Genomic DNA, 27,430 nt, shown 5'->3' with positions numbered 1-27,430 from the left:
CGTTAAATAGTGCTTTTGTGCTGGTACTCTACTATTCTGATAGCCTGTTTCAGACAGTATTACCCCAAATTAGTCTAAAAATAACTAGTCAAGGCATAAGTACATGTGACACATTGTTTTAGTGAAATACAATAGTCTATAACGGGCTGTGTGATGAGAAACTCTGGAGAGAGGATGAAGAAGGTACAGAGAACACAGAACGCTACTTCGAGGATGTCGAAGTGTAGGAGACATTCGGTTGCGACAACTGTGGACAGTGAGGAAGAGGGACGAAGAAGAAGACGACTGACTACATGATTTGACTCTTTTACAGCAAGTAAGCGTCCTAGCTGAAAATAAGCTTTTTGTAAAATATGTGTTGTGTGCCTCAGACTTGGGTTATCTCAAGTTAGCACAAAGCTACCTAGTTATGTGCCGCTGTCTGACGTCATGGAAACTTCCGTTGAAAGTTCTTCAGTCTGTAGCTGAATTGAGTGTAAATCCACGAATGTTTCTGTAGTTAACTCGTAATGGGATTGTATTGTTTGTGGTCATTGTGTGCTTTTTGCACGCAATGATGTCTCTGTTCATAACAGAGGGAATTAGCTGTTTAGCTGGAAATGATATTGCAGTAGGATTTTACTCAAAACAACTGAATCTTGCTTTTCTTCAAGAATATTTAGTTGCCTCATTTATAAATGAATTGCACCTGCTGACCATGCACCCCCTCATAGCTCTATTGATAACAGTTATTTAGCAATAAGTAATGCAAACAAACAATTTGAAATGAGTAAGACTTAATTGAAAAAAATATTAAATATCACTAGTCAAGGGAACTACACAAGACACCTCTAAATCAATTCTAAAAATTTTGTTTTTAATTGATTGTATTTGCTACTTCAAACATTTTTTTGCTGGTATTGATATTGTTTGCTTATGTCACTGCACTTTATTGATGTTTTTTCTTTGACCTGTTGGTTGCCTCATTAACTCATATTTTGTTTATTAATTTATTATCATTATTATTATTATCATTTGCTGTTATATTCAGGAAAATCTGAAGAGAGAGAGGAAACATGGAAAAGAGGGTGAAGGGATGACATACCAGAGTCTGTACTTAGCCTCTATACGTGGTGAGCATGGTGTATCAGGTGAGCAACTCTACTTTATCTGTTTATCTAGATAGATAGATAGATAGATAGATAGATAGATAGTTCCTGTAGATCCTTGAAAAGTCTTGAATAGTCTTAAATTTCACATTTGACATTTAAGGCCTTTAAAAGTCTTAAAAAGTTTTTTACCAGTTAAGAGGTCTTAAATTTTAGAGGGTACTCTGACTACGGCGTGTTGTTATCTTATCTTTGTTTTTTGCCAACCTTGTATTATTTAATCTTCTTCTTCTACAAATTGTTGCATGAACATTCTCCGTAAATAAGGGAATTCATGTTGAATGTTCTAAATTTCCTTGTGAAGGACCCCCAGACCCCTCTCTGGTGTTATCTGACTCACTGTGATTTAATAAACTCTGGACTATTGTGAAACACTGGTCCAGTTCTCTAAAATCTGGGCCACCAGGTTGCTCACTTAAAATCTATCTAGCCCACCCTTATTTTAACAAGTCCTCCCTGACAAAAAGCATTATTCTGCTCTTAATAGTTAATTAGAAGCAGCTCAGCAACCCTGCAAAAATGTGTTATGATAAATATCACTGTGAGATAAATTCATAGAATGGAGGCATTTAATATGCCAGAAATCATCAGATTTGGACATTTAAGACCAAAAAAAGTTTTTCATTTGCCCTGTTAACATTTTATTAACAATTCATGAACCAGAAAACTCAGTCCTGGTATGGTGTAACGAGAAATCTCATGCCTTTCATTTTTGAACATTTACCATGCCAAACTGGTATTCATTTTTCTCAGCTCAGGTCTTAAAAGGGTCTCGAAAAGTCTTGCATTTGATTTTTAAAAGTGTGTAAGAACCCAATGGATTGATGGATGGATGGATAGATGTATGGATCAATGTACTGAAAGTAATGAGTAGCTACTGTGGAGTTTACTATGAAACTCCATCTCTCCTTGCTGGCAACAACAAATTGTGATTATGGATTTCCATCCAGGTTATTTAGGTCAAGTTACACCTGAAAGAAAAAGTAAAATCCATCACCTGGAGGTGCAGATGGCCTAGTGGTTAGGTCGTGCCCCATGTATGGGAGCGTTTTGGGATCAAGTCTGGCCTGTGGCTCTTTTTCTGCATGTCTCTCCCCCTTTCTCACATCCCTGTTTCCGACTCCATCCACTGCCCTCCTGCCTGAATAAAGGCATACAAATCCCCCAAAATATATCTAAAAAATCCATCAGCTGTTATGGGATTTGACAAAAAACTACTCAAAGTAATTTGAGAAAAATATAATTATTTACTTTCCATCCTTGGTTAGGACACACTGTGGATTCTACAGTCCCTTAGTACAGTACAGTCCCTGACCTGACATATTCGACATGTAATGTCTGCAAATGAGAGGCAAGCCCGTCATGAATTATTATTAATGCCAGAACTCACATAAGAGACCACAATCCAAAATTTCAATAGGGAAAACAAGCACAACTGCTGGCCATCATTTTCCAATCTGCCAGCCACTTCTGAGGAGACATATTACTTATCATAATACATGTCATATCATAACAGCAAAATATCCTAGTTATCTGACTTAAGCCCTAGAAAAATTAATCAATTCATGTATATTGCAAATTAAATATAAATGTCAGCTTTGTTTTAGTCTTTATCCAGAATTACAACCTGCTGATAGAGGCATAACAAATATAAAAGTTAATGCTAAATTATCATTTGCAGTTTCTTAATGCACTGCAGATGAGAGCAGATCCAGAGTCTTAGAGCAGATCTAGAAGTGAGTGTCTCTGTAACAAACAGTGAATGTATTATGAATTGGGACATAGTTTGGGACAAAAATAGAGTTTAAAGCTAATTTTGATAAGGAACAAAACCTTTATAGCTTGTTTTTGGTTTGGCCGCCATTCATTCAGCTTGTGAACATGCCCAAGACTAGTGTACAACAGTTCCTCTTATCTATTTAATTATTCCATCTCACTGATGCTTGATATATTATTATTATCAGATTAAAGTTATTTCATGCATCAGTAAACACACTTCCACATGCTTTCACACACTTCACATGATATCTGTCTCTTGTATGATGTAACTCTGCAGATGATTTCGCCTCACATCCGTTGGTTTTTGCACATTGCATGATCGGGCTTGTCTCTGCAGCGTTAACAGTTTCACAAGCAGTGTAATGTCTTGGCAGTCTGCCTAACTGCTGAAGCAGATCATCAGGGAATGGATGTCAACTTGATCTCAAACTGTCGTTAAAAATTAATGAATCACTATAAATACATATCTCTTTTCATCACTTTCTTTTTTCTAAGAGGAAGTTAAATTGTTCTGGTAAAATATTTCTATAGCCATATGATTCCAAACAGCATCAGGACTGAAACTGTGTTAGATCTGAATTTCTTTCTCATTATCCCCAAAACAGTTGGACAAGCTGTCATAACCAAAGTCAGAGCAGATATAACAATCTTTATTCATATTCCTATTCACTTAACAACGACTGATGTTTGTTGACTTTGCTAAGACAACTCAGGTGGGTCACTGACACCTGTTTACAGAAGGGACACCTGCACAATCATTACTCATTTCAAGATCACACTGAACCATTGTGGCTTCATGTTTGACACCCAGTCTGTTGCTTCCTTTGGCTCATTGTCTCTCAACCGTGAAAATGTAGTTCTTGGGCCAAAAAAAGGTCACACACTTGTAGATGAAACTGCCATGCAAATTTGGTCAATAACTGGATGTAGACAAAGCCAAAAGTAAACAGACCCCTTTCCTCAAGGAAATCTTTAATTATTTCTTTTTTTTTTGTGCAAGAGAATTTGAATGTTGAAGTTTGCAAACTATAATTATAAGGCACTTTAATTGTGTGTACAATATTGGCAAGCACTAATGTGTTTGCACAAGTCTGCCTTCAGTCTGCAAGTGAAATTAAACACAATTTCATATCAGCTTATTCAACTAGGACAAACACTCAGCTTTTGAGGCATCTTGATGTAGTTCACGTACGCCCTGTCTTCATTCAGACTGTGAAGATAAAGTATATCAGACTTGGAGCTCCTGTAGTGAAAGTGAAAGAACAGAAATATCTCCTGGAAGTGAGAAAGGAAATAGAAACTTAAGGATGCAGAGGTCACTTTTAAAATGGCTCTCCATAACTCTTATGTGCTAAATAAAAAGCCCAATTACAGGGAAATATGAGGTAAAAGTTGAAATTACTATTATGGCCAGCAATTTCTATGCTTAAAAAGAACCTTTTTTCAAAGCTTCTTCATTTCTAGAGGTGTTCTGTTTAGCTGACTATGTTTGGTTGGTTAAATGGAGGTTAAGATTTAGGCCTGCAGAGTCAAAACTATGCATAATCTGTTTAAAACTTGTTGGACAGTAATGGATCTAGCTTGGTTTGCTAAGTGTGGCTAACATTAGTTGTGCAGCCTTCATACTTGTGTGTTGACATCTACATTTCTGTTTAAAATGAGTATATACAGTGGATATGCCAGTTCAACCTGACACATCCTGCATCTGTTTTCGGTTTTCTAGACTGAAACAATGCCAAACTGCTGATCAAATAAGGTGCTCATGTTAGCTGTGTTTGCAGGTAGAACAAGCCTGTTAGTTGGAGCTACTGCCAGTCTATGGCTACAGTCTTAAGGCCTTTACACATTAAGGGCGCCTTTCTATGCAAATCAGGAGCGAAGCAATTTTGCAAATAAATTATGCTCAATCTAAAGAACATCTGCACTGTGGAAGTCTGCGGTGTGTTTTTTCTGTCCTCTGACAGTGATATATATTTATGAGCAGAATATGAAGTGAGTTTTCTCCCTCTCTCTCCTCCGATAGGAGCGTAAAGGTACTTTTACGCAGTTTTGTTTCACTGTTTCATCCACTGTGGCAGCCAAGTTTGCTTAGAGGAGGGACTGATTTTTCATTCATTCTGTGTTGAATATGATGAAAAATAATATTAAGGGCACAGTTAAGGTTTACTGTGCGAGGAGTTCACCCCCCAACAGGTTCGCAAATAGATATTTAGTGTGAATTATATGCACGAAAAAATTGGAACGAAAAGTGTGCAAGGATCTTTAGCTTGCAGCAAGTGGATCTATAGCAGTTTGAGCAGATTTAGCCAACACTGAATGGCCATCATATGAAGATAGAAAAACTGTATAACAGAATCAGGATTCTGATGCAGACTAATGAGGATGATGATGTTAACCATGTAGTTGACCCCACTCTGTGATTATACGTGGTCTTCCACCAAGTTGCTGTTGTTCCTAAATGCTTCCATTTTCTAATAACTTGTATAACTTTCACTTGTAGTTGACTAGAATATTCAGCAGGGACGAAATTTCACAAACTGTCTCATTGCAAATGTGGCATTAATCACAATACCACGCTTGAAGTCAGTAAGCTTCTCAGAACAACCCATTTTATATCACAAATGTTTGCAAATGGAGACTGCATAGCTAGGTGCTTGACTCTTGAGTTTAATTCATTCAGTAATTAACAGATGTGGCCAAATACTTTTGTCCATATTGTGTATTTATTCAAGGCACTCCTCTGGATGGTTAATGGTTAGTTATTTTAATGCATTACTTTGTATTAAACAATAGCAATTCATACGCACTACTGCAAAACTAAAATGAGGTGCTGATGAAAGATGCTTCATCTATATTAAAGTCAATATTTTTACGCCTCATACAGAGATAGAGATCTCACTGGGGCTTGTTTTTGACATGTGTTATTGTTGGCTGTGGAATAACCGTGTCACAGAATGGCAGGCAGTGAGGTTGTGTACTTACTGCTGGGAAACCAGTGATAATGTGGCAAACATTTTTGTTTTATAAAGTAGTGAACTGTCACTTTATGATATCACCTAAATGTCATGAATGAAAGATAGTCTTCTGATTTTCCAGACAAATAAGAAAATGTGACAACTCCTTTACAAACACTTTAGTTAATTATTTCACAGACATCAATTTACTGAAAGTTGTTTTGACAGTTTAAGCATAGACTCCCTGATACTTACAAAATCTGTTTACAATGTTACAATGTTACAATGTCATTTAGCAGACGCTGTTCTCCAAAGCGACGTACATTTGAGAGCAAGAACAACACAAGCAATGATCTAGACAAGAAGAAACAACATCAGTAAGTGCCATCAAGTGCTTCAGGTTCAATTGGACGCAAGTGCTGCTGTGTAGAGTTTAAGGCAGAGTACCTAAAATATACGTTGTTTATGTAGTTTTTTTTTTGTTTTTTGTTTTTTGTTTTTTTTTGTTTGTTTGTTTTTTTTGTTTGTTTGTTTTTAGACAGCAACAATGAATCAAGGAAAATGTGGGATCACTAATTGCCATTCATTAGGCTTCACAACAACTATTTACCAAGTACCAAGTGCTGGATCATTCCCAAAGAGCTGGGCAAAGAAATCCCAGAAGTAGAGCAGGACAGTGTGAGCTAACTATAGTTGGGAAACTCATTCAACCACTGGGGACAGCAGTGGAGAATAGTCTGGCTGAGACTCAATCTACTACTGGGGACAACAGTAGAGAATTGCCTAGCTAAGTGCAAAGTGTTCTCTGAAGAGCTGGGTCTTTAGCCTTCTCTTGAAAGTAGACAGGGAGTCTGTAGATCGAATGTAGTTGGGTAATTCATTCCACCATTTAGGGACAACAGAGGAGAAGAGTCGAGCTAGTGACTTAGGAGCATGATGTGCTGGAAGTACCAGGCGCCGCTGGCTGAGCGTAGTGGGCGAGAAGGGTGTAGACCTGGATGAGGGACTCCAGGTAAACAGGAGCAGTTTTAGTTACTGCTTTGTAAGCAATGATTAGAGTTTTGAATTTAATGCGAGCTGCAACTGGAAGCCAGTGTAGAGAGATTAAATAGGCGTGACATGAGCTCTCTTGGGTTGGTTGCAGACCAGACGTGCTGCTGCGTTCTGGATCAACTGCAGAGGTATGACTGTGCATGCAGGTAGGCCTGCCAGTAATGAGTTACAGTAGTCAATACGTGATATTATAAGAGCCTGTACCAGGAGTTGTGTAGCATGCTCTGTCAAGTAGGGTCTGATCCTCTTGATGTTGTAGAGGGCGAAACGGCAGGACCGAGCAATCGAGGCCACATGGAGCTTGAAGGTTAGCTGGTCATCAATCATGACACCCAGATTCCAGGCTGACTTAGTGGGCAAGAGATTATTTGATCCAAGCTGGATACTGATCTGCGGTTCCATAGTGGGACTGGCTGGGATGATAATGAGCTCAGTTTTGGGCAGGTTGAGCTGAAGGTGACGTTCCCTCATCCATTTAGAAATATCAGCAAGGCAGGATGAGATCCGAGCTGAGACAGTTGTGTCATCTGGTGGAAAGGACAGGAATAGCTGTGTGTCGTCTGCATAGCAGTGATAAGAAAAGCCATGGGAGCGGATGATTGCACCAAGTGAGGTGGTGTATATTGAGAAAAGTAGGGGACCAAGCACAGACCCTTGAGGCACCCCTGTTGATAAGCCATGCAGTTTAGACACTCCTCCCTTCCATGATACTCTAAAAGATCTCCCTGTGAGGTAGGACTTAAACCACTGTAGGGCAGATCCTGAGATACCAAGTGAAGAGAGTGTGGAGAGGAGGATTTGGTTGCAGTGAGTAATATCTTACGCGAACCATTCAGTTTCAGAGCACAGTGCTAAAATAAGTGGAGCATTTAATAAAATTTAAAAAACATATATGTTCTTATATGAAGCAGACTTTTTAAATGATTAAAAAAATGTTCAAGATTGGTATTAAGCTCTAAGTATTTTGCAAATTGCTGTCTTGTTAATATGGTGTTAGGGGTGGTTTTGGGGCTCTGTTAGGTTATTTCCTTTACATTTTGATATTTCTAATATTTGTCTGTGAGCACAATAACAAACCAAATAGTGTGTATCTAATGTATCCATGTAAGCGACATATATTTTATTTTTCCCCTAAAATGATCAGATGTTCATTTGAATCCAATTTGAGCAGGATTACAAAGTGTGGGAGAAAATATGCTTTTTATGATAAATGTAAACGGAAGTGTTCACAATGACCACATGAAGCAGGTAGCTACATGCAAACTTCAACAGCTTTCCCACTGGTGGAAAGCATCATCCACAAAACTTTGCTGTGCTTATGCTTCATTATCACAATGTTATGCTTTTTTCCCTTCAATTCACTACAATTGAGAGGTGGTTTTGTATTTTTCCAGAAAGTTAAAGTCACTTTTACTATTATGATTTTGCACCCAAAAATATTAGACTTTAACATCTGACATATATGTATTCATTGTCATAGATACCCATCTGTGTAGAGAGCAGTATGAGTTATCTCCACCTCACCATCAGTATTATTATTGTTACAGGCATGGCACACCCATGCAGATGTTTTTACTGTTAGTCTTGAATGGCTGCCCTCAGTGTTGAGGACTGATGGACTCCAAGAAAGCTATTGACCTATTTGTGATGAGGGTAATGTCCTTGTGAAACAGTTTTTGTGTGTCATCAAGCTTCAATTACGACTACAACAAACATAAAAATTTGACAAGGGAAACTAAGATGAATGAAAAACATGTGGGACAGTCTTAAACCTCTGTCTCAAAAAGAAAAAAATATATTCACCCTTAACTGGATAAAGTACATAATGATCTGTAAAGTACTACTCACAGTTGAATGTATTAATTATATTATCATATAATGTAATATTCTATATGATGGAATCTTTTACTTTGATGTTTTAAATCCATTTCACTTTAAAGTCAGTGGTACTTTTACTCAGAATAAATCTAAAGTCCAAAAAGTCTTGTTTGGACTGATCACAGTCCAAACAAGACACAGTCCTTCTAGCAGCTCCTTAACCTCATCAAAAGTTGATATTTACAAAAAGTCAGGTGCTTTCAGTGTTGATTCAAATCAAATATTGATTTCTCAAGTGCAGATTGAATGCTGTTTGTCTAATATACTGTTATGTAATATTGTCTGAACAAAATCTTCAGCCAAATTTTTGTCCTGAACTACGGGTTGTCTGAGTCTGCCTCGTGAGTGTAAAATCAGGACATCGATACAAGTCCAGGTGATCACAGCAGGCATTTATAAAGATTTAAAAATGCAAAAGTCTTGCATTCAAAATAAAGTACAAACCCACTGAATTGTACTTAAAATATAGAAATTAAAATACTTGTTCAAATGAAATGTATATGACCTATGTAACTGTAACATAAGTGTCATCTAAATATTGTTGTAGGCTGGATTCCATGTTCAAGCTACCTAATGCGCAGGTAGGGCGGTCCTGTGGTAATCAGCCATCACCATAAAACTGGAGGGTGAATAGAACAATAAGGAACTAGAAGAGCATTCAGAGAGCACAGACCTCTGCCATTAGCCCTATCTCCCAATAGTGAAGAATCCTTTCAAAAATTCCTGGATCCGCCCCCCACCACGGCATTTACCAATTACTCTCTCCCCAGTGGGGTGGAAACACAGCGAGGCAAAGCATTGGCTTCGCTACTGGTGGACTGTCATGGTGTAAGCATTGCCTGCCGGTGCCAACAGATGCACTGACAGTCTCCCCCATGGTCTCACTGGATGACCGGAAGTCATGGCAGAGGGTGAATATTCCTCTGTTCCTCCCAGCATTGTGAGTATTCTCGCTACAATTCGCTGTCTTTCTCTCTGTTACTCTCCAACTTTTCTCCTTGACTGGGCGTGTGTCTTTCAAACTCTATAAACTCCAAAACTTTGAATAGAAACACACCCAAAATGCTGCTGTGATTGAAGTTACTCATGTCCGCCATCTCCTGGTGTAAAGTGGTAACAGCGCAGACCTTGCATTAGCCCTATCTCCTAATAATAAAGAATCCTTTAAAAAAATGTGTGGATCCAGACGGTGATCCGGATCACTCCCATAATCCAATCAGTTCTTCCTTATGCCATTTCTACCATTTCCTGAAAATTTCATCAAAATCCGTCCAGAACTTTTTCAGTTATGTTGCTAACAAACAAACTAACTAACTAACTAATAACAAACCCACCCGATCACCTTGGCAGAGGTAATAAAAGTATTACTTGTCTGTATTAATCATTTTGGATTTTTTCTGCATTTTTCCAAAGGATATATTTGAAGATTTTATCTCTTTGGGCTTCAAACAGTAACCAATATTAACATTTACAGTTTAGTTAGCATTTATTAAAAAATAGAGGAACTTGGGTGGCGCGTAGTGCTGGGCAATCAATCGAATTTCTATTTCATTCACAGTTTTGTTTTCCCTCAGTCATGAAAACAAGAAGTTCAAGTTCAAACGAATTCTGTGCCAGATGCTCTGCAGTGCTTGTGTGGGAAATGGAGCCCCCCTCTCTTTTCTTGCTTTAATTTGAGTGAGGAGCAGAGGGAGCCAGAGCATGTACAGTGGTTAGTTTTAAACCAAGAGGACTTAAGAAAACAGCACAAGTAAGGTTAAACAACCTCAGTCATGTGGAACCACATTGGTTTTGAGGAATCAGATAAGGAAAAACACAAAAAAACAATTAAATGTTACACAGTTGTAGCTGTGTATAATCTTTGTCATTAATTCTGTCCAGCATTAACAATTTAGTGCCAGATTTTCAGAAATATACTGGCCTTGTTCCATAATGGATTCACCTTTTTCAGATGAAGCATTAGTAGTAAAGTGTCAGATTATAAAGCATGCAGCAATCACCGGGTAATATCTTCAGAAATTTGATTAATCGTTTAGAATTCTGTCGTGTTAAGTAGAGATTCAATAGTAAATAGTAAGTGATAGTCATTTTCACCATAATTGAGCCACCCTACTGGGGCTCACAGCTGTGGAAATTTATTTTTTTTATAATCATTCAATGCTCAACTATTTGCAGTCCTCTGAGGAGGCAGTGGCTGTTGATCTCACAATACATACCAGTAAGATTGAAATTTAAACAGCTGAGAGTACACAGGATAAAAACCTCTAAAGGCTGAATCTCAAGTCATGTATTGATACAGTGTAATCGTGTTAAGTGAATGAGACAATTTAATTTAGATTTAAAGATATTGTTCCAATGAAGAACATGTGTGGCCAAATGGTTTGCATGAACTCAACAAGGACTTCTTTGTAAGGTAAAACACAGACCACTGATGGAACCTTTAAGTCTTTTAAAAGTCGCCCCCATTCGCAAAAGTTTCAGATACTTTGGTGGAAACAGCTTAATGTAGAAGAAACACGTTAGCTACCTATGTGGTCAAACTCTATATATTGATCACATGAGGAAAAATACCCAGAACCAGGGCTTTATGCTGTTATACTTAATTTTATCTTACATGTTTCTAACTTGCTCTTTAATCTGTGAAGTATGGATGTAATCTATCAAACAAATGTTAAGTGAAACAGTTAAATAGAATTAATTGAAAATGCTCACATAATCAAAATTTCTGTGTGATGATTATATCAAAGATCAGGCTGTTTGAAAATTTTCTTTGCTGAATACATTTTAAAATCATATAAAGATTTATTGAAGGGTTCATTAATATTCTTCTGTAGCTGCTTATCACTTTAAATTGTCTGTCACCTTTGAGCACTGAGGTCAACTAGTAGTGTTTGAAGAGGTCTGAGCTAATCTGTAAGACACATGGCACTTCAGACACACACACTCTCACACACAAACACAGGACTGTGTGCATAAGTAAACATGACTGCCCTATAAATATAAATTGCATTCAATGGTGCTGGAATTCCTTTGCACTCACTCTGTCTCTGCACACGCCCCCAGCAGGTGCTTTCTCCTTAGCTTTAGTTTGCAGTTGTGCTTTAGGCTCTGACTTTCAGGTTAAGTATAATTGTAGCAAAGAGGCTGGGAGGGTCCAAGGCCTCGGGCTGGGGGCTCTGCCACAGACACCAGGGGAGAAACACTGAAGGGTTCCTGCTGTCTGCTGCACCTCTGTCCTCAGGTAGCACCGGGCATCCTGTGTAAGCTGAAAAGTCCATCCTTCATCCTCAACAGAACCAGAGCTGCACTGAATCATCTACCATCCTGACGAGTCTTTGCCTCCAGCCATCAGAGCATCTCTGCCTCGGTAAGAAGACCCTAAAATTACACAGTGGTTTCAGTAATGTTTTCTGAAAAATACTGCTTTAAAAATACTGCTCCTGTTAACAGAATTACACCTGCTTTTATGTAACAATTGATGTGTGGCATTCTGAGTGCTTTAAACCCAAACAAACCACTTTTTAAAATGCACTGAAAAGTGTAATTTAGCAGTTGTACAGTTAGCCATTACTGGTGAGTTTATATCACCTTTCAGATAATTTTAGGGGTGAAACCTGTGAAGTTTATTTACTAAAGGATAACGACAATCAAGAGACATTTAAAGGTAGTTTTTTCAGCTCATAAAGATTTTATTTGTAGTGTATTTCTTTAATTTTTATCATCTTTATAGCCATTGCAGAATATATAAGAAATTTGTAAATTATGAAAAGAAATCGGATATAGTGGTTGTGCTGTTAGGCTTACAGAAAATCATTTGGAAAAAGCATGTTGAAAAATTTAGAAAGTAGCAAAGGTGGGAAAGTGGAAATGATGGCAACCTCTTGTTTATTGTTTGGCATTTTCTTTTTATTACTTTCCTTGTCCTTTTTATCCATTTCTTCTGAATGCATATTTCATTCACACACAGATAAAAAACAAAATGTGGTCAGATAAACAAAGTCTGGGGTTTTGCTGGCAGCTTTAGTGCCAAAAACCGCAAAGATAAGTAGAAATATGCAAAATAGTTTTCTCTCTGCTGTCCAGGAGACACCAAGGGAGTTAGTTATGGGTTTGATTAAAGGTGAAAATTAAATGTGGTGGCAGTTAGAAAAAAACAGGACAGTGACATGAGTTTAAAAGAATAAATAAAGAAATAACAGAAAGCACATTCTGCTGCTCATGACTGTTTTATGTGAGAAAACTACTGGATTTAGAGCGATCTGACTTATGGAGTAAGTGTTTTTGTGTATTTCTTTCAAATAGAATACACTGCCCAGACTACTGCCCAGTACCCTTTTCTCCGACTGTTACAATTGAATTTGAGTCTTTTAGAAATTGTTGTTTTATAAGAATTAAGTGTCAAGTGAGTGTCTAGTGAGACCCAAAGTTACACTAAGTCAGTTTAAGGAGATGTTGTGAATAAAATGAGTTTATTTTGAAGGCTGTACTGAGAATTGTGACATCCCTTAAATATAGAGATAATCAAAGGACAAAGAAGTCAACAGAATCATCTTGGTAAAAGTTGTAGAAATATTGTGGTTTTGTTTAGATCCAAATAACATTTTAAATGACCCATAAGACCCTGCTGGCTTCTCTGTATTACAGCATAACCAGACAAAAGTAAATTCTACAAATAAATAGTGCTGTGTATGATTACACATTATATTCATTGCCCCTTTTTCATTTTGGATTACATTTTGTAAAAAATGTGTAAAATTTGTGGTATATAAATGTAACTTGTGGGAGAAAGAGCATTATTAGAGCGATAGAAATAAATGTATTGAGAGAAATGGGAACTTAACAGCTCAACAATCACAGCATGGATTGAGTTCAGTCATAGTTACTTTACAAAATAATCAAATGCAGAAAGGTATGTGTGGAGGGATCGCTCAAAACATATTCAGAACCTTAAACCATAGCCTGTATCTTAACTTGGACATTGTTTCATTGGCACTACCCGTTTGTTTCTGAAGCAGCTTAAGAAGCGCATCGATGTTGGTCTACATGGTGAAATTTCTGTCACAAACAAACTCTTGATCAATGTGGTAATGGGAAAGGAGGTGGAACTGAGGGGTACCTTAAGTCTCTCAACAAATGGCTACAACTAGATGGTCTGTCTTAGCTGTTTTTAACTAATTTCCTTAAAAAAATCCAAACTGCAAAGTTATACAAAAAAATCATCCCCTGTACTGTGTGTACTGTAAAAGAAAAAAGCTATTCAGACTTAATTTTTGAATGGGCATGTTTTTGTCCTCTGGGGCTTTTGCAGGCAGCATCAAGTAGACACTTGAGGAACTACAGTTTGTGTGCATTCACATTGGCTTTATACACTCAAATTACTGTCTAACTGAATGAAATGAGACTGTTCAGTGAATTTTTAGAAAATGAATCAGTGCTTCTTTTCACTGTAAAGCCAGTGTAGTCATGCATTTTCAGTGTTGTTTTTCTGTGAGCTGTATTTTGCCTTGTTTTGGTAGATATGTATAGCCACATTGGTGGAGTATGTTTGTACTGTATTTCTTAATGATGGAGGCCTCAAGACAAAATGTGTCGTCTCATAAAGTTGTTTTCTCAACTTCACCTGGAGATTTCTGTTTCCAAATGGGTAGAATATGTCACAGAGAATATGAAATAAAACGATCACACTTCCATTTTGTGTAAAAGGCAAAGTAAAGGGCTGGTTGAGCATTTTAGTGGGAAACTCTTCTCGTTTGTACAGAATGCTTTTATTCTGAAATTTCCCTAATGAGTCAGCCGACAATAAATCAATTAATTTGTAAGGAGATTAATTACTGTAAAATTTGTGAAAAAGACACGGCTGTGGCAGATACAGCCAACAAACAGTACACGTGCCTGTTATGAAGCCAGAGTGGACACATGCGTCAGCCTTAAGCAAACAAGCATCCACTCTGAAATGTGCGTCAAAGCACTTGGCACTGGGAAAGCTCTAAGCATTAGTTGGGGTTTTTTTTGTAGTAGTGCTCTCGGTTGAAAACAGTTCAACGTAACAGCGTTTCACTCATCAATGTCACTTTGACCCAACTAATCGAAATTAAGAGGGGGTGGGCCATTTGATTCCAGCTTTGTCACAGCAGTGGTGAAGGAAATACTAACTTGTCTTTTCAAAGGTAAAGTTTCCAGGTCTACAGCTGCTGTAACCCAGCAACAATAAGCTCTGGTGAGCACTCTTTAGGGACAACATGTATGTAGAAAAGGCTTTAAAAGGAAATGTACAGTATTAATGCATTTCTGTATGAAGGGTACAGATAGCTTATACATTAAACTGTGAATTTGTTCCCTTGTACATTTTACCAACTCTGTCATTGTAGATAAGCCTGAGATTTTAACCAGTTTTAAAAATTTATTGATATAATGCACCTTAAAAAGGCAGGTGGATGAATCAAAAGCAGCTGCTGACTATTCTTTTATCTGTACTTCTAAGAATATCAAAAACTGCTTTCTCTGATATTTTGACATTCAGCTCCTCACTCCCAGCTGCAGCAGCACATGCCTCAGGCCTTACACTCTGTATCTCTAACATCTCTGCGATTTATCTGCACAAACAGGTGACGGGTTTCTCTCTCCATCTATCCATTCTACACCTCCAATCTGCAGGCCCAGTCTCAGTTCTGTGACGTTTATTATTTGAATCATTAACTGTAAATACAATCTTCATCTAAAATTAATTTAGATGTACACCAAAGTGTTTCAGTGGTTTTGTGTTTCCTAGGGTTCTGGCTGAATGCCAGGGCACCTGGCTTACAGCAGTTCCCCACTGTCAGATTACCACACAGAAATAGAAAACCAGTATATTTAAGTGTAATTGAATTTAACAGGTAGGAAACAGGAAGGTGTGGTCTGTGAAGCAGTAAACAGTAATAAAAATTATAACATGATCATGGCAAACAAATGTACAGAAAATCAACATTTATTTGCAAGTCATAAACTTGAAGGCTAAAAATAGATAAGGGCTGCACCTAAACTTTATTTATTATGTAGACAAAAGCACCTGCACGTATCATTGTTGCCATAAATCCAGGACAAATACCCACAGATCCCTCCTGAAGCCTGCAGACTTCGTCTTCCTCCCTGCAATTTCGAGCAGAGAGCTCAAGACAAAGATGAAACTCCTTTTTTCTTCTTCTCAGAACAATGACTTCCTTAGTCGATCCAAGTTTCCCATGAGGAACAATAACAAGAAAAAAAAAATCTCCTTTGACGCTCACATGGCAAACAGTCACGCCTGGCTGTTCACACTTCTTTAACTCCACACGCAAACAGCACAGCGCCGAGCACCATGATCAACATTTGAGACACTTCTTAAACCTCACAGATGACCTCTCCTTCTTTTGGAGCTCAGACTGAATCACAGAGGTTAAATGCTGTGCTGAAAGAGAAGACTTTAATCACTACTCATTAACTTTAATCTAAACACTTCTGTCACTTCACTGTTTCAGCAACAATGGTCAGTGGACTAACAGGTTCATGTCAAGCTAGATTGGTTAAGGCAGAATGCAACTTTTACCACTTTTAGTTCAAGAATGCTTTGAAAATAAAGGATCGGAGTTGATTAACTTTTTCACTTAAATCTAATGTTTTTTCATGAAAGTAGATATTTAAGACATAGAAAAGATTCAAAAAGATTCATCTGAAGGACAATACTTTGATCTGTTTGTTGGGATAAAATGGGTGAAGGTGAGGTTTTTCTAGTGTAACAATAGGGTACAGTTAAGTTTATTTTTGGCAATAATCTGGAACACAAAAAGCCTCTTGGCTTTGGAAGTGATACATTTACACTGCTTTTAAATTATTCTTTTCATTTACACAACTTCATTTAAAGTTTCTCATACTACAGCCCTGTTACAAAGACAGAGACCTGTACAAAAATGCACTAACAATAAAACAAACAAATGTAGTCCTTATATGACTGCTTTGTATGATTAAACCCTGCAAAAATTACTTTATTCCATTAAGGCTAAAACATTCATATTTAATTCATGGTGATGGTACAAGCCTCTCCTTAAATAATCACCTTCTTCATGAGAAATGAGACCAAGCATGTAGGAGAAATATGGTTCCCAGGGCAGATGCCTGGAGCCTCTTCCCGTCGGTGTCAAAGGCTGACTTTGCCGAGTAAATGGAGCAAGCTTTAATGCTCCTGAAATGAATATCAGCGTCTTGACCAAACTCATTTAGAGATCAGTCAGGGTCTTAATCCGTCTCCCCGGGGGTGTGTGTTTGTGTCTTTTTCTTGTGCCCCCTCTTCCTTTTGGAAGAAGGTAATATGGCTAAATTTGCTTTGCTAATGGGCTTAGTGCAAGCTGTTGCAGAGCAGAGTTGACACGCAGCAGCCAAGCCGGGACACCAGCGGCTTTTAATCTGACTCCTGATGGAGTGAAAGGGAGTGTGGGTTATAGCTTACCAGAAATTTGGAGATAAAAGGAAACTGGAAAGGAGGTTTTACAGTGGGGGGTTGAGGACCAAAGACTACAAGGGGGATCTTTTTTAGGGGGCTGCAGATAACTTCATTTAACTTTGGGGAAGTTTTATTTAAAAAAAAGTATCTTTGAAAAAGATATACTGTATACACCTGAAGAAAGTGAGAGCAGATTTAAAAGTTAGCAGTGTTGGAAAAGATTTGGGAATTTTGATCTGACTTTTTAAGCTGTATTTTATGGAGTTTGAGGCCAAAACACGATGAAAACTAAAATTATTTGAATCTTTTCTAGTTTGTTTTTGTCTAACTGAAACTAACTAAAACTATTATTTCCATGTGTTGTCAAGTAAAAAGCAATTATTCATGAATAATGAGAAAAACATCTATTTGGCCCCTTTGTCAGATCTGATTCTTTTCCTGCTCCATTTTTTTGCTCATGCTGCAAAACAATTAAAGATTTCATTAAGATTTGAGTAGTAGATTGTGTAATATGCTTGACATCTAGAAAAACAAACTCAACAGAAATCATCACCTCCCTGGCAAAGATAAAAAAATACCTTTAATTCAACTGACAAATGCTCTTCTATTTCTAAAAGTACCAATTAATTTTAGAACAAGGTTTGAAGAGGCAAAATGTCAAGAATAAAAAGAAAACTTCACCCATAAGATCAGGGTCAGTAAAACATAAACTTTATTATCCCTTTTTAGATAAATTGCTAATTGCCCCTTCTCATCACTGTGCTGGCAGTTTCTCACTATTAGAATTTAAATGTCACATATATTTACCTGGAACTCTACTCTCCTTAATAATTGTGGTCGATGAGTGTCATTTATCATTTTGCAAATTTTATTGCACTTAAATTTCTTTGTGTTCTCGGCAAATAAAGCCATACCTCTCCACGAACATGTGCAATGTGGAAACACACTTCCTGCAGACACTGATAACCTGATGTGCAACAGCAGTGTGCCTTCCCATAAACCATCTGTGGCAGGTACACATTATGGGTGCCATATGGGAGCTCACCCTAGGATTACAACACTAGTGTTACAGCTGACGTTCATAAACCAACACTTATGATGGCCATTTCCTGTAAAGAAGAAGCCGTCAGTGCAGCCTTTATGAAACAGACGCCCTTAGTTGTTTTTTGAAGTTTTTTGTGAATGCTCTTCCCCACATTATCTAACTTGATTAAAAACTCCAGCTGACAGTGGAGACAGACGGCACCTTGAAAGCCAAGGCAGGCGGCGGAGCTGCTCCAGGTCTCAATAAGAGTCACCTACCCCCAACATATGAGCCATTCTGGGCCACTGACCCACACATAAGAGACTCAGTCAAATCCATTTTGCCCCATGCCCGTCAGCGCTGTGTGTGTTTTAACCCTCATGAGGGTCATTTCCCCCAGTATCTCCATTAGGGTTCTTATAGGGCATCAAGCAGAACTCACCTCAGTGCTGCGCACAACACGCCACAAAGACGGATTCCTTTACACAGTTCCTCTGATGGAGTTGATTATCAAACAAAAATTATATCTTGTCTAGCAGCTGGAGAATTAAAGGATCATTTGGGAAAGGTACCCTTTTTGATTTGAGCTAGAAATTAATGCTTAACTGGTTAGATTTAGAAAAATAGAATTTTACAGGATTAGTTTTGAGCTTTTGTCGACAACAACTTTATTCATAAGTTTGTCCAAAGCTGCCCTGTTGACCCATTTTGATTCAGAATACTTCCAATAAGAAAAAGATAAATTTTTCTAGCATTTTCAGTGGTTACTGAAAATTTTTGTTTCTTTCATAGCAGATCAGAAATCTAAACCTTTGATATGTTTTTTTTTTTCTCATGTCCTACTTCTCCATGCAGCAGCTATGTCAAACCCAGTGGGCAGTTTATCAGAGGGCACAGGGTATGGATCCAGGATCAGGATATCAGAGGACTCCCTTGCCATCCTCGAGGGAAACAGGAGCTCTAGTGAACCCTGGGACCTGGAAGAGACCAAACCAAATGTGGATGCTCTGGAGCGCAGCGTTCCGGGTCTCTACCTCTCCTGCTTCGACATGCTCCTCACTGAGGATGCCACGTACGTGGTGAAAGTCTCAGACTCCCCCCCTGCGCTGGCAGTACCCATGGCTCGTATGGAGCCCCGCGAGGAACCAGAGCAGTGCCCCGTCATTGACAGCCAGGAGCAGGGGCTTTCTCCTGGACTGGAGGGTCAGGAAGAGGAGCACTCTCTGGAGCAGGTCCAGAGCATGGTTGTTGGAGAGGTGCTGAAAGACATTGAGACAGCATGCAAACTGCTCAATATCACACCAGGTAAGCTGCCAGTCTCACCTGGAGAGGTGGAAAATATACTCAAGTTGTTTACTCATGTAGAATTTCTATTGATTATTTAACTGCAGCGATTTCAGTTCAGTGACAAAGTTTACGTTGTATGTACATGTAATTGCAATTATGGTAACACTTTTCAGCAACTGCACACTTTTACCACTAAAACAAATGAATAAACCATTAATAAATACTCAACTAACTGTTTATAAAGCATTATTAACACATTTTTATGTCATGTATAAAATGAGCTTTAAATGCTTTATTGATGCATTACCAAAGCAGTCATTAAACTTAAGCTATCATCTACAAAGTAAGCTTGATAGCTTTATATAAGCTATCATTTATAAACATAACTATAAAATAGTTCACTGATTTTTTATTTTACTGGCATGATATTGGCATCAGCAGATATTTACTTAAAAAGGGATTTATTGGTATCAGCAGAAATGAAAATTTCCGCCGATACTGGCAACCGATAGTTTGGCTGTAAAAATTTGCCTATTTCAGCTGTAGATATCAGTGATATGAACAAATAAGATAGTGGAGTTTAAAGAGGTGGTATAATACTTTTCCGATTTTTAAAACATAAATATAAAGTCACAACGTTGGGTGTCCATACTCTATGTATGCAAATTTTCAAACCACAAGATAAATGTATGCGGCAGTAATCTTGGAATTAGTGTGTAAACTGATGAAAACGGTTAGTTGAAAAATCTCTCCGAGATTCTCCCGAGACGAGATTTCAATGGAGCGAATAGGGAGCAAACTGATGAGGTCATTGCAGTATTGTCTCCTGACTGGTTCGTGCTTCGTCCATGCTGCCGGCAAAGCAGAAAAGACCGCCCCCACAAGGCCTCTCAGCCATTTAGCCATTGAGTAACACAGTAATTAAACACTTACCAAACAGATACGTCCTGCTCTATCCTTCGCTGCTGCTGGTTTTCTTTCCCCTCTCTCTCCAAACTATCAGTGTCGGACTCCGGGTCTAACACATACGGATGTGTATCAAAATTCACCATATTTTACTCAGTCGGACCGGTTCATTCAAAGTTTTCAACTACTAGCATAACAACATTAGCCACATTAGAGGGGGCACAAAACACTGAGTCCTGCCGCCGGCCAGCCTCCGGAAGATTGGCCAATCGGTGGAAAGCAGGTCCGTGGAGCAGGGGGGTGTTAAAGAGACAACAGCGAAAACAAAGCATTTCAGACGGAGGTTAAAATAAGGGTTTTTCAGGACCCCAGTGTGAGAAACATGAGGAGTTTTTTGAGCTGTAAACCATGTAAAGCTACTATGTGGGTATCAGAGAGATGGTGTAAAGCCTTGAAAAAGGCATAATACCCCCACTTTAACATGGACCAACAGACAGCTGGAGTCTTTTTCTTTATTCAGCATCATTCCCTACTTAGACTTAGGAGTCTACAATATTGTGCATCACTAGTGTCTATAAATGACATAAAAATGAGTGAATAATACTTAATAAATGATAAGTTAAGTGTTTACTTTTTCTTTATTATTGAATCAATAAACTGTTTTTGTGTTTTAAAAGGACATAAATTAAGTAACTATGATTATAATTGATGAGTTAGGTATATATGGATGTTTTACTTATCCTTCACTGATGCTTAATCATGTGTATTTAACCAAAAGTGTTCCCACCTAGTGGTACAATCTAACTGTACTGTAAAAGTTTCAATTTACAGTAAAAAAGTAGAAACAACGTAAACAACTGAAACAATTAGACAGAATAAGAAGAAAAAATCCATGAGGAAGAACAGAATTTATCATTTTTATCCATATGAATTAACTCATTTTTTCATTCATGTATGAGCGTGCATGCCTGAATGCACTCATGTCGAACCTGTGTTACAAAAACAAGAAATAAAGATTCAACCTCTTTACTGTAGTTCTGGGGAAAAAATGATTACATGAGAGCTTAAGCTAAAGTCATCAATAGAAGAGTTAACTTTATTGTAAGTGAATAAGGGTTTGTATCACTTTCCAAACAAACATGTAAATAATTTTCTGGTTTCAGCTTCTTAAACATGAGGATTATCCCATTTCCTTTTGTCATTTATGACAGTGAGTAAGGAGATACATGGCATTTGTTTTTATGAGCCGAAGAGAAGAAGAACTAAATATGTCAGTGATGATTTTTGGGGAACTTGGATTACTTCAAGCATTTGTAGTCATTTTACTCACTGAAAGGGTTTATTTTGCATTTTTTTCCTTTAAATTGGTGAGGAAAGGATAATGGATGAGTTGGAAGGAAGCCAGGGGGAGATGGAGGACCACAGCCTCTGTAATCTAACTGCTAGGTCATTGGCACCAAACATACAATTTAATTCTGTCTTCAAATTAAATTTTTTAAAAGTAAACACTGCTCTTCTTGTCTTCTATGCAAATCAGTTTAGTTGATAAAGACTTGCCCCCCCCAAATGTTTGTATAATTTTCCTTTGGCTTCATGCATGCAATGTGCTGATGGATGCACTATAACAAGTGTTGGGAAGGTTACATGAAATGATAGAAAAAACTGAAATGCATTCAAATAGAGGAAGAATTGCTGTCTATGAACTTTTAGTTGTGAGTCAGATGTATACTAAAGGAAAGAGCAGATACCTGGAAACTCTGTTTAGGTACGGGTAGAAAGTATTTGTACTTTGTTTCCTCCCCCTTGTGCACAGCTGCTACTGTAGGTTCAAGAGGTGTGCTAAAGTCCCAAGAAATACAACCGTCAAAGACAAAAATCTTTAAAGTACACGGGACATTTTTCATCTGTTGCCTGCTTTATGTTAGAAAAAAAGGATTATTGATTCTTGCTCCCAGAATCAACAGATATTTGTGTGGATAGCTCAGGTAAGATGACAGATCTCTTAAATCATATCCTGACTGACGCAGAACTGTGTTTACCTGCTCCAGGATCTCTTTAATCCTGACCTTTGCATGAGTTCTCCCCGATTGTGACACTGATGGTTTTCTCCTGACATTAGACGTGTACACAGTCTTATGGGCGAGGTCTTTCCTGCACATAAGAGCAAACAGAAGATGAATTATGTATTGTAAAGACTTCTGGCTGTCATAAAGCTGCGCAATCCCCAGTCATCTGTTCAACTCAGAGCAACTTTAGTGGTGTAAAGCCTGATTACGAGGAGGTTTCAGTAAATTTAGGATGTGTAAAAGAAGCAGGATACACACTGAGGAAAGTTGAGATTACAACCAACTCTATCTGTCTCTATATGACTCCAGTATCACTGGAGGAATAACCCTAAACCAGTTGATTTATGGCACAAACACCTGGGATTTTTCTCATTAGCCTCCTGTCTTTTCACAGACCCCATAGAGTGGAACACAGGGAACGTGCAGAAGTGGCTGCTGTGGACTGAACACCTGTACAGGTTGCCCCATGCAGGAAAGGCCTTCCAGGACCTGACAGGGAAGGATCTGTGTGCCATGAGCGAGGAGGAGTTTCGTCAGCGCTCACCGCAGTGCGGAGACACACTGCATGCTCACCTGGATATATGGAAGTCAGGTGTGTGTAGTCTAGTTTATCATGTTTGTTATAGCCTGCTACAGCTCATAAAATTATTTTTCATTATATGCTCACTTCTTAATTTGCATTTTGAGTGTGTGCAGCATCTTAATTGCTATGTGTACACTAAAGTAGGGGCAGATTAGGGCTGAGCAATATGTTGTTTGACCATTGCAATTGCATTGTGTGCATGTGTGATTTTCACATGCCAGGACATGAGATGTTAGTGTCATGGCTCTATCATGTCACTCCCCTGATTGTGTTGTTTGATAGAAAGCAAAAGTGCCAGTTCTTTTGTTTCCTTGACAAATACAATGAAATCATGTCTGGTATCACCATCAGCAGAGAACTGACCACTGTGCATACACACTGGTAACCTTGCAAAGCAGATGGATATGCCGGTTTCCTTGTTTCTCACTGGCAAATCCGTCTTGCAAAGCTCCCGTCTGAACTGTTTGGGCCTGGTTAGAAAGTGACAGGACCAATCAGCGGCGAGGGGCAGTACTTTCAGGCGCAGCGGAGCCGTGATGTAAGCAAGCAGCAACAAGAGGCCAGTGCAATTATGGTGGAAGAAATTAGCGTGGATGCTGGTAAAGTGCCAGTTTTACCAGAACTTGACGGCATTTCTTCGTAAAGAGAAGAACAAAGAACAGCACGGAGTTGTTTTCTTTTCAAAAAAGACAGAGTCATGTACTGACATGTCATGCACATGCGCATGTGCATCGCGGTCGCGTCTACGTCATGTGTTTTGTTGCTCTGATTGGCTCGTAAAGATGCGACAGACCGAACGTTCATCCAATCACACTCCAAGTTTTTTTTCAAATCTTCTGCCCTTTCCCAAACGCTTAGTATTGAAGGTTTTACAGATGGATGTGTGAAACAAATCCATTCGGTGTGTCAGGTTAACAGACTGGGGCACTTGCTTGTAAAAATGTTAAAGCTACAGGTGATGCTACTGCTGTCACAGATACACCACCATGACACTCAAGGCAGATGATCAGTAACAGATCAGTGACAGATTTGTCATAAATGTTTCCCTTATCCCAATGCTCATTAAGACTGTGGCATCATATACAGACCAGTTTTGTGTATTTTAGTGCTACACCATGGACTGCTGTATGAGTTATAGGCAGCTCAAAGCAGCAGGCTTTGGTTTAATTAGGAGTTACAATTGTTGTGTCAAAGTTAACTCTGAACAGCATTAGTAAAGGTTCATGACAAAAGCCACAAGCAAAGAATAGTAGAAAGTATAATTCTTTAAAACTTTTGATAATGTACATAAAAAAGACATGTTGCACTGTCAGGTTTTTCCAGTATCACTCAGCCCTAACCCTGCTTGTTAAATCTGTTGTTTTTATACGTTTTTAATATCACAAATCTAAATTTGCTTTATAGTGGTTTACAATCTGTACATCACATTGTGTGATAAAAAGAAAAACATCAATAGAGAAACAATGTGACAGTACAATTGTGGAGTTAAATAAAAGAAATAGAATGAGCACTATTGGGAAGCTTCTTGTGATTTTAAGTTTTATTTTGTTTTTTTTCAGCTGCCTGGATGAAAGAGAGGTGCTCAGTTGGAGAAACAAAAACTACAGGTAGCTTTTCTTATACTCCCCATTACTTTGAAGGTAACACAACACTGTTGTGAAAAAAAATCTGTTGCTGCATTTATTATAATGAAAAAAACTGATGTATGAAAATTATGAGACCTTTTCTGGTTAGACCTTTATGCAAATCAAGCATGCTTTGTTTATTCCCCAGCCTGGGAACCAGACAGATCTGGGAATTCAGGTTTTATGCTCAGGCAAATCACAAATATTGATATAATTTGAGGATGAGTCCAGTGTAATTTATGCATTTTTTGTAAACAACCTAGATGACTGCACTTCGCAAGCTGCTATAGTGTCAATATTTAACAAACAGAATGTTAGTTCGTGCACTTCTGAGCAGTTGACTATCTGACCCCTCAATACTCTGTAATTCAAATATGGTCTGGTTATGCAACAGCAAGCATCTCCTGTGTCTGGTTAGTTTAAAACCCTAAGGACAATTTCTAATGTTATTTTCTGTTGTTGTGTAGTTGCTGAGGAGCTTTGGTCCGAGGCTGATTCATCTTGTTCAGGTCAGCCTATTCATTTGTGGCAGTTCCTCAGAGAACTCCTGCTCAAACCTCACAACTATGGACGCTGCATTCGCTGGCTCAACAAAGAAAAAGGTATTTTTGTTCATTAATGCCCAGCTAAGTATTTATCAGTGCCACAGTAAGGTCAAGCATCTCCAGAATCTGTAGAGACATCAAAATGTACCCAAGAATGCACTCTTTACATGTATGGTTTGCTTTGGTTCGCTTTGTCTAAGATACTTTTTGCTTCTGTAAATTGGAATTTCCCCTTGTGGGACTAATAAAGGAATATCTTATCTTAACAAAAAAAAAAATTCCAAAATTTCTCCTCAGAAATAATTAACCTACAACTGACAATCGGTCTTTTGTACTTCAACTGATACCCTTATTATTTAAGTTTATTAATGATTTTTTCTCTCCACACATCATGTACACTCAACTTAGAGTTCAGCTGCTTTCGGAGCTCACTAGTGATGAAACTCTATTTACAATCACAGTTAACACTCTGCTCTTTTGCACTTGGTGCATGGCAGCTAATATCTGAAATACCTCATCTTTTTTCATCAACTTCTTTCACTAGACTTCAACTAAAAAGCTTGGCTCATTGAGGTGAAACCCTTCAGCTGTCATAACTGCTTTCTTCTCCTAAACTTTAGATGAAACACCAAATTCTTTCATGCTTGCACTTAAAATTCTTTTTATTGCTATATGAGCATTACAAGTCCTCAGGTGGCAAGTTTAAAAAATTCAACAGTCACTTAAAAATCACACAATTACTGTGTTTTTTAAAGCTGTGTTTTCCTCTGTTCAAAAGAATTAGAATGAAAATGAAAATGACATATTCACCAAGACAGTTTTATTTATGTAGAGAAGATTAGGTAAACCATATGAATATTTTGTTTCATAACAGTGTTAAAACCTCTCTTTTTGAAGTATTTTTTTATATTCTTTGTGGTTTTTTTTGAAAAAACTTTCCTTTTTGGCCACTTGGCTTCAGAAAGGGAGGTTTTAATCCCACTTAGACTTGTAGCTTAGTTTAAGAAAACAAAAAGTAAAGACTAAAATTGCTCTCAGCATGGTCTAAGGAAAGATGTAAGTACCTACTGTTATCATTTTGCAGCATGCTGTTTGAAATCTAAAATCTCTTTTGTTTCCTGTCAGGTATTTTCAAAATTGAAGACTCTGCTCACGTTGCGAGGCTGTGGGGCCTCAGAAAAAATCGACCTGCTATGAACTATGACAAGTTGAGCCGCTCCATACGTCAATACTACAAGAAAGGCATCATCCGCAAGCCTGACGTGTCTCAGAGACTCGTGTACCAGTTTGTCCACCCAGTATGAGGTGACAGCATCATGGGAGGAGGACGAGATGAATCCTACTGTACTAGAAGGACACAGTGTCTCACCTGAACTCTTAAGTCTGAGATGAGGAGGTGACAAGGTACACGTGCACTGACCAACCCCAATGGTACACACTTCTTCTGCCAACACTGAAGTAACAGCTGGCAACTGCTGCATGAAGGCTTGTCAGTGCATTGCTTAAGAGGAAGAGACAAAACAACGTGGCTGCTGAGGCATATTCCTTCTGCAGAATTAAAAACAACCACTTATTTCAAACGGGAACAAACACAAATAAATGAACTGCCTTTTCATTTGCTTGATCTGCCTGTTTATTCAGCCTTTAAGTGATTACCCCACTCTTGTTGAACTAAATAGTAAAAACTGATTGCTCATCCGTACAAGTTTATGGAAAACGCCCATTGCCCTCAGCTACGTTTGTTTTGTCTTTTAGTTTCTCTGTCTTGACCAGTGTCTGTTTGAGTTAGAGCAAGTTTTTCTGCCACACTTGAAAATGTGGTTAGAAATGTGTTGCTGTTTTTGGGTTTGGTCCCGACTGTTATACACACAATTATTCAGTCAGTTTTTGTAACCCAACAACGTCGGGAAAGAGAGAGCTTTTATCTCATCTGAGAGGCACAAAGAAGACTGAAGAAGCCTCCTAAACTGCTCTGACTGCGTTGATGATGCCACTAAGATGTTATTCTTTTTTTTGTTTCCTTGAAAAAAAGTAATGCATGTCCTTGAAGCTGTTTTACTGCTGAGGAACTTTATATACTCATATGCTGTCAACTCTGGTTTATACTGCTGTATCATGCTTTTTATA

General features: G+C 38.2%; 1 protein-coding gene across 2 annotated transcripts; it reads left to right on the top strand.

Annotated features, from left to right (window-relative positions):
- Positions 1–48: 48 nt before the first annotated feature.
- On the top strand, positions 49–27,430 carry LOC121507193 (SAM pointed domain-containing Ets transcription factor). 2 transcript variants are annotated; one of them, XM_041783399.1, is made up of 8 exons: positions 49–316; positions 1,031–1,130; positions 12,054–12,179; positions 19,147–19,596; positions 22,945–23,142; positions 24,693–24,740; positions 25,226–25,360; positions 26,429–27,430. In XM_041783399.1, the coding sequence occupies exons 4-8, from the start codon at positions 19,152–19,154 to the stop codon at positions 26,605–26,607; spliced, it is 1,005 nt and encodes a 334-aa protein (XP_041639333.1). In that variant the 5' UTR covers positions 49–316; positions 1,031–1,130; positions 12,054–12,179; positions 19,147–19,151; the 3' UTR covers positions 26,608–27,430. The 2 variants fall into 2 exon arrangements, with proteins under 2 accessions (XP_041639333.1, XP_041639334.1); XM_041783400.1 differs by lacking the exons at positions 49–316; positions 1,031–1,130 and adding an exon at positions 9,706–9,752.

Source organism: Cheilinus undulatus, linkage group 3 (assembly GCF_018320785.1).
Source record: "Cheilinus undulatus linkage group 3, ASM1832078v1, whole genome shotgun sequence".
Taxonomy (NCBI): domain Eukaryota; kingdom Metazoa; phylum Chordata; class Actinopteri; order Labriformes; family Labridae; genus Cheilinus; species Cheilinus undulatus.
Note: the sequence above shows the minus strand (reverse complement) of the source record. Positions and strands in the feature narration are given on the sequence as shown.

Excerpts from the sequence above, each read along its gene's own strand:
- LOC121507193 (XM_041783399.1), top strand. The coding sequence starts at position 19,152 with ATGTCAAACCCAGTGGGCAGTTTATCAGAGGGCACAGGGTATGGATCC. Across the intron at positions 24,741-25,225 it reads TGGAGAAACAAAAACTACAG|TTGCTGAGGAGCTTTGGTCC; the intron begins GTAGCTTTTCTT and ends GTTGTTGTGTAG. Across the intron at positions 25,361-26,428 it reads CTGGCTCAACAAAGAAAAAG|GTATTTTCAAAATTGAAGAC; the intron begins GTATTTTTGTTC and ends GTTTCCTGTCAG.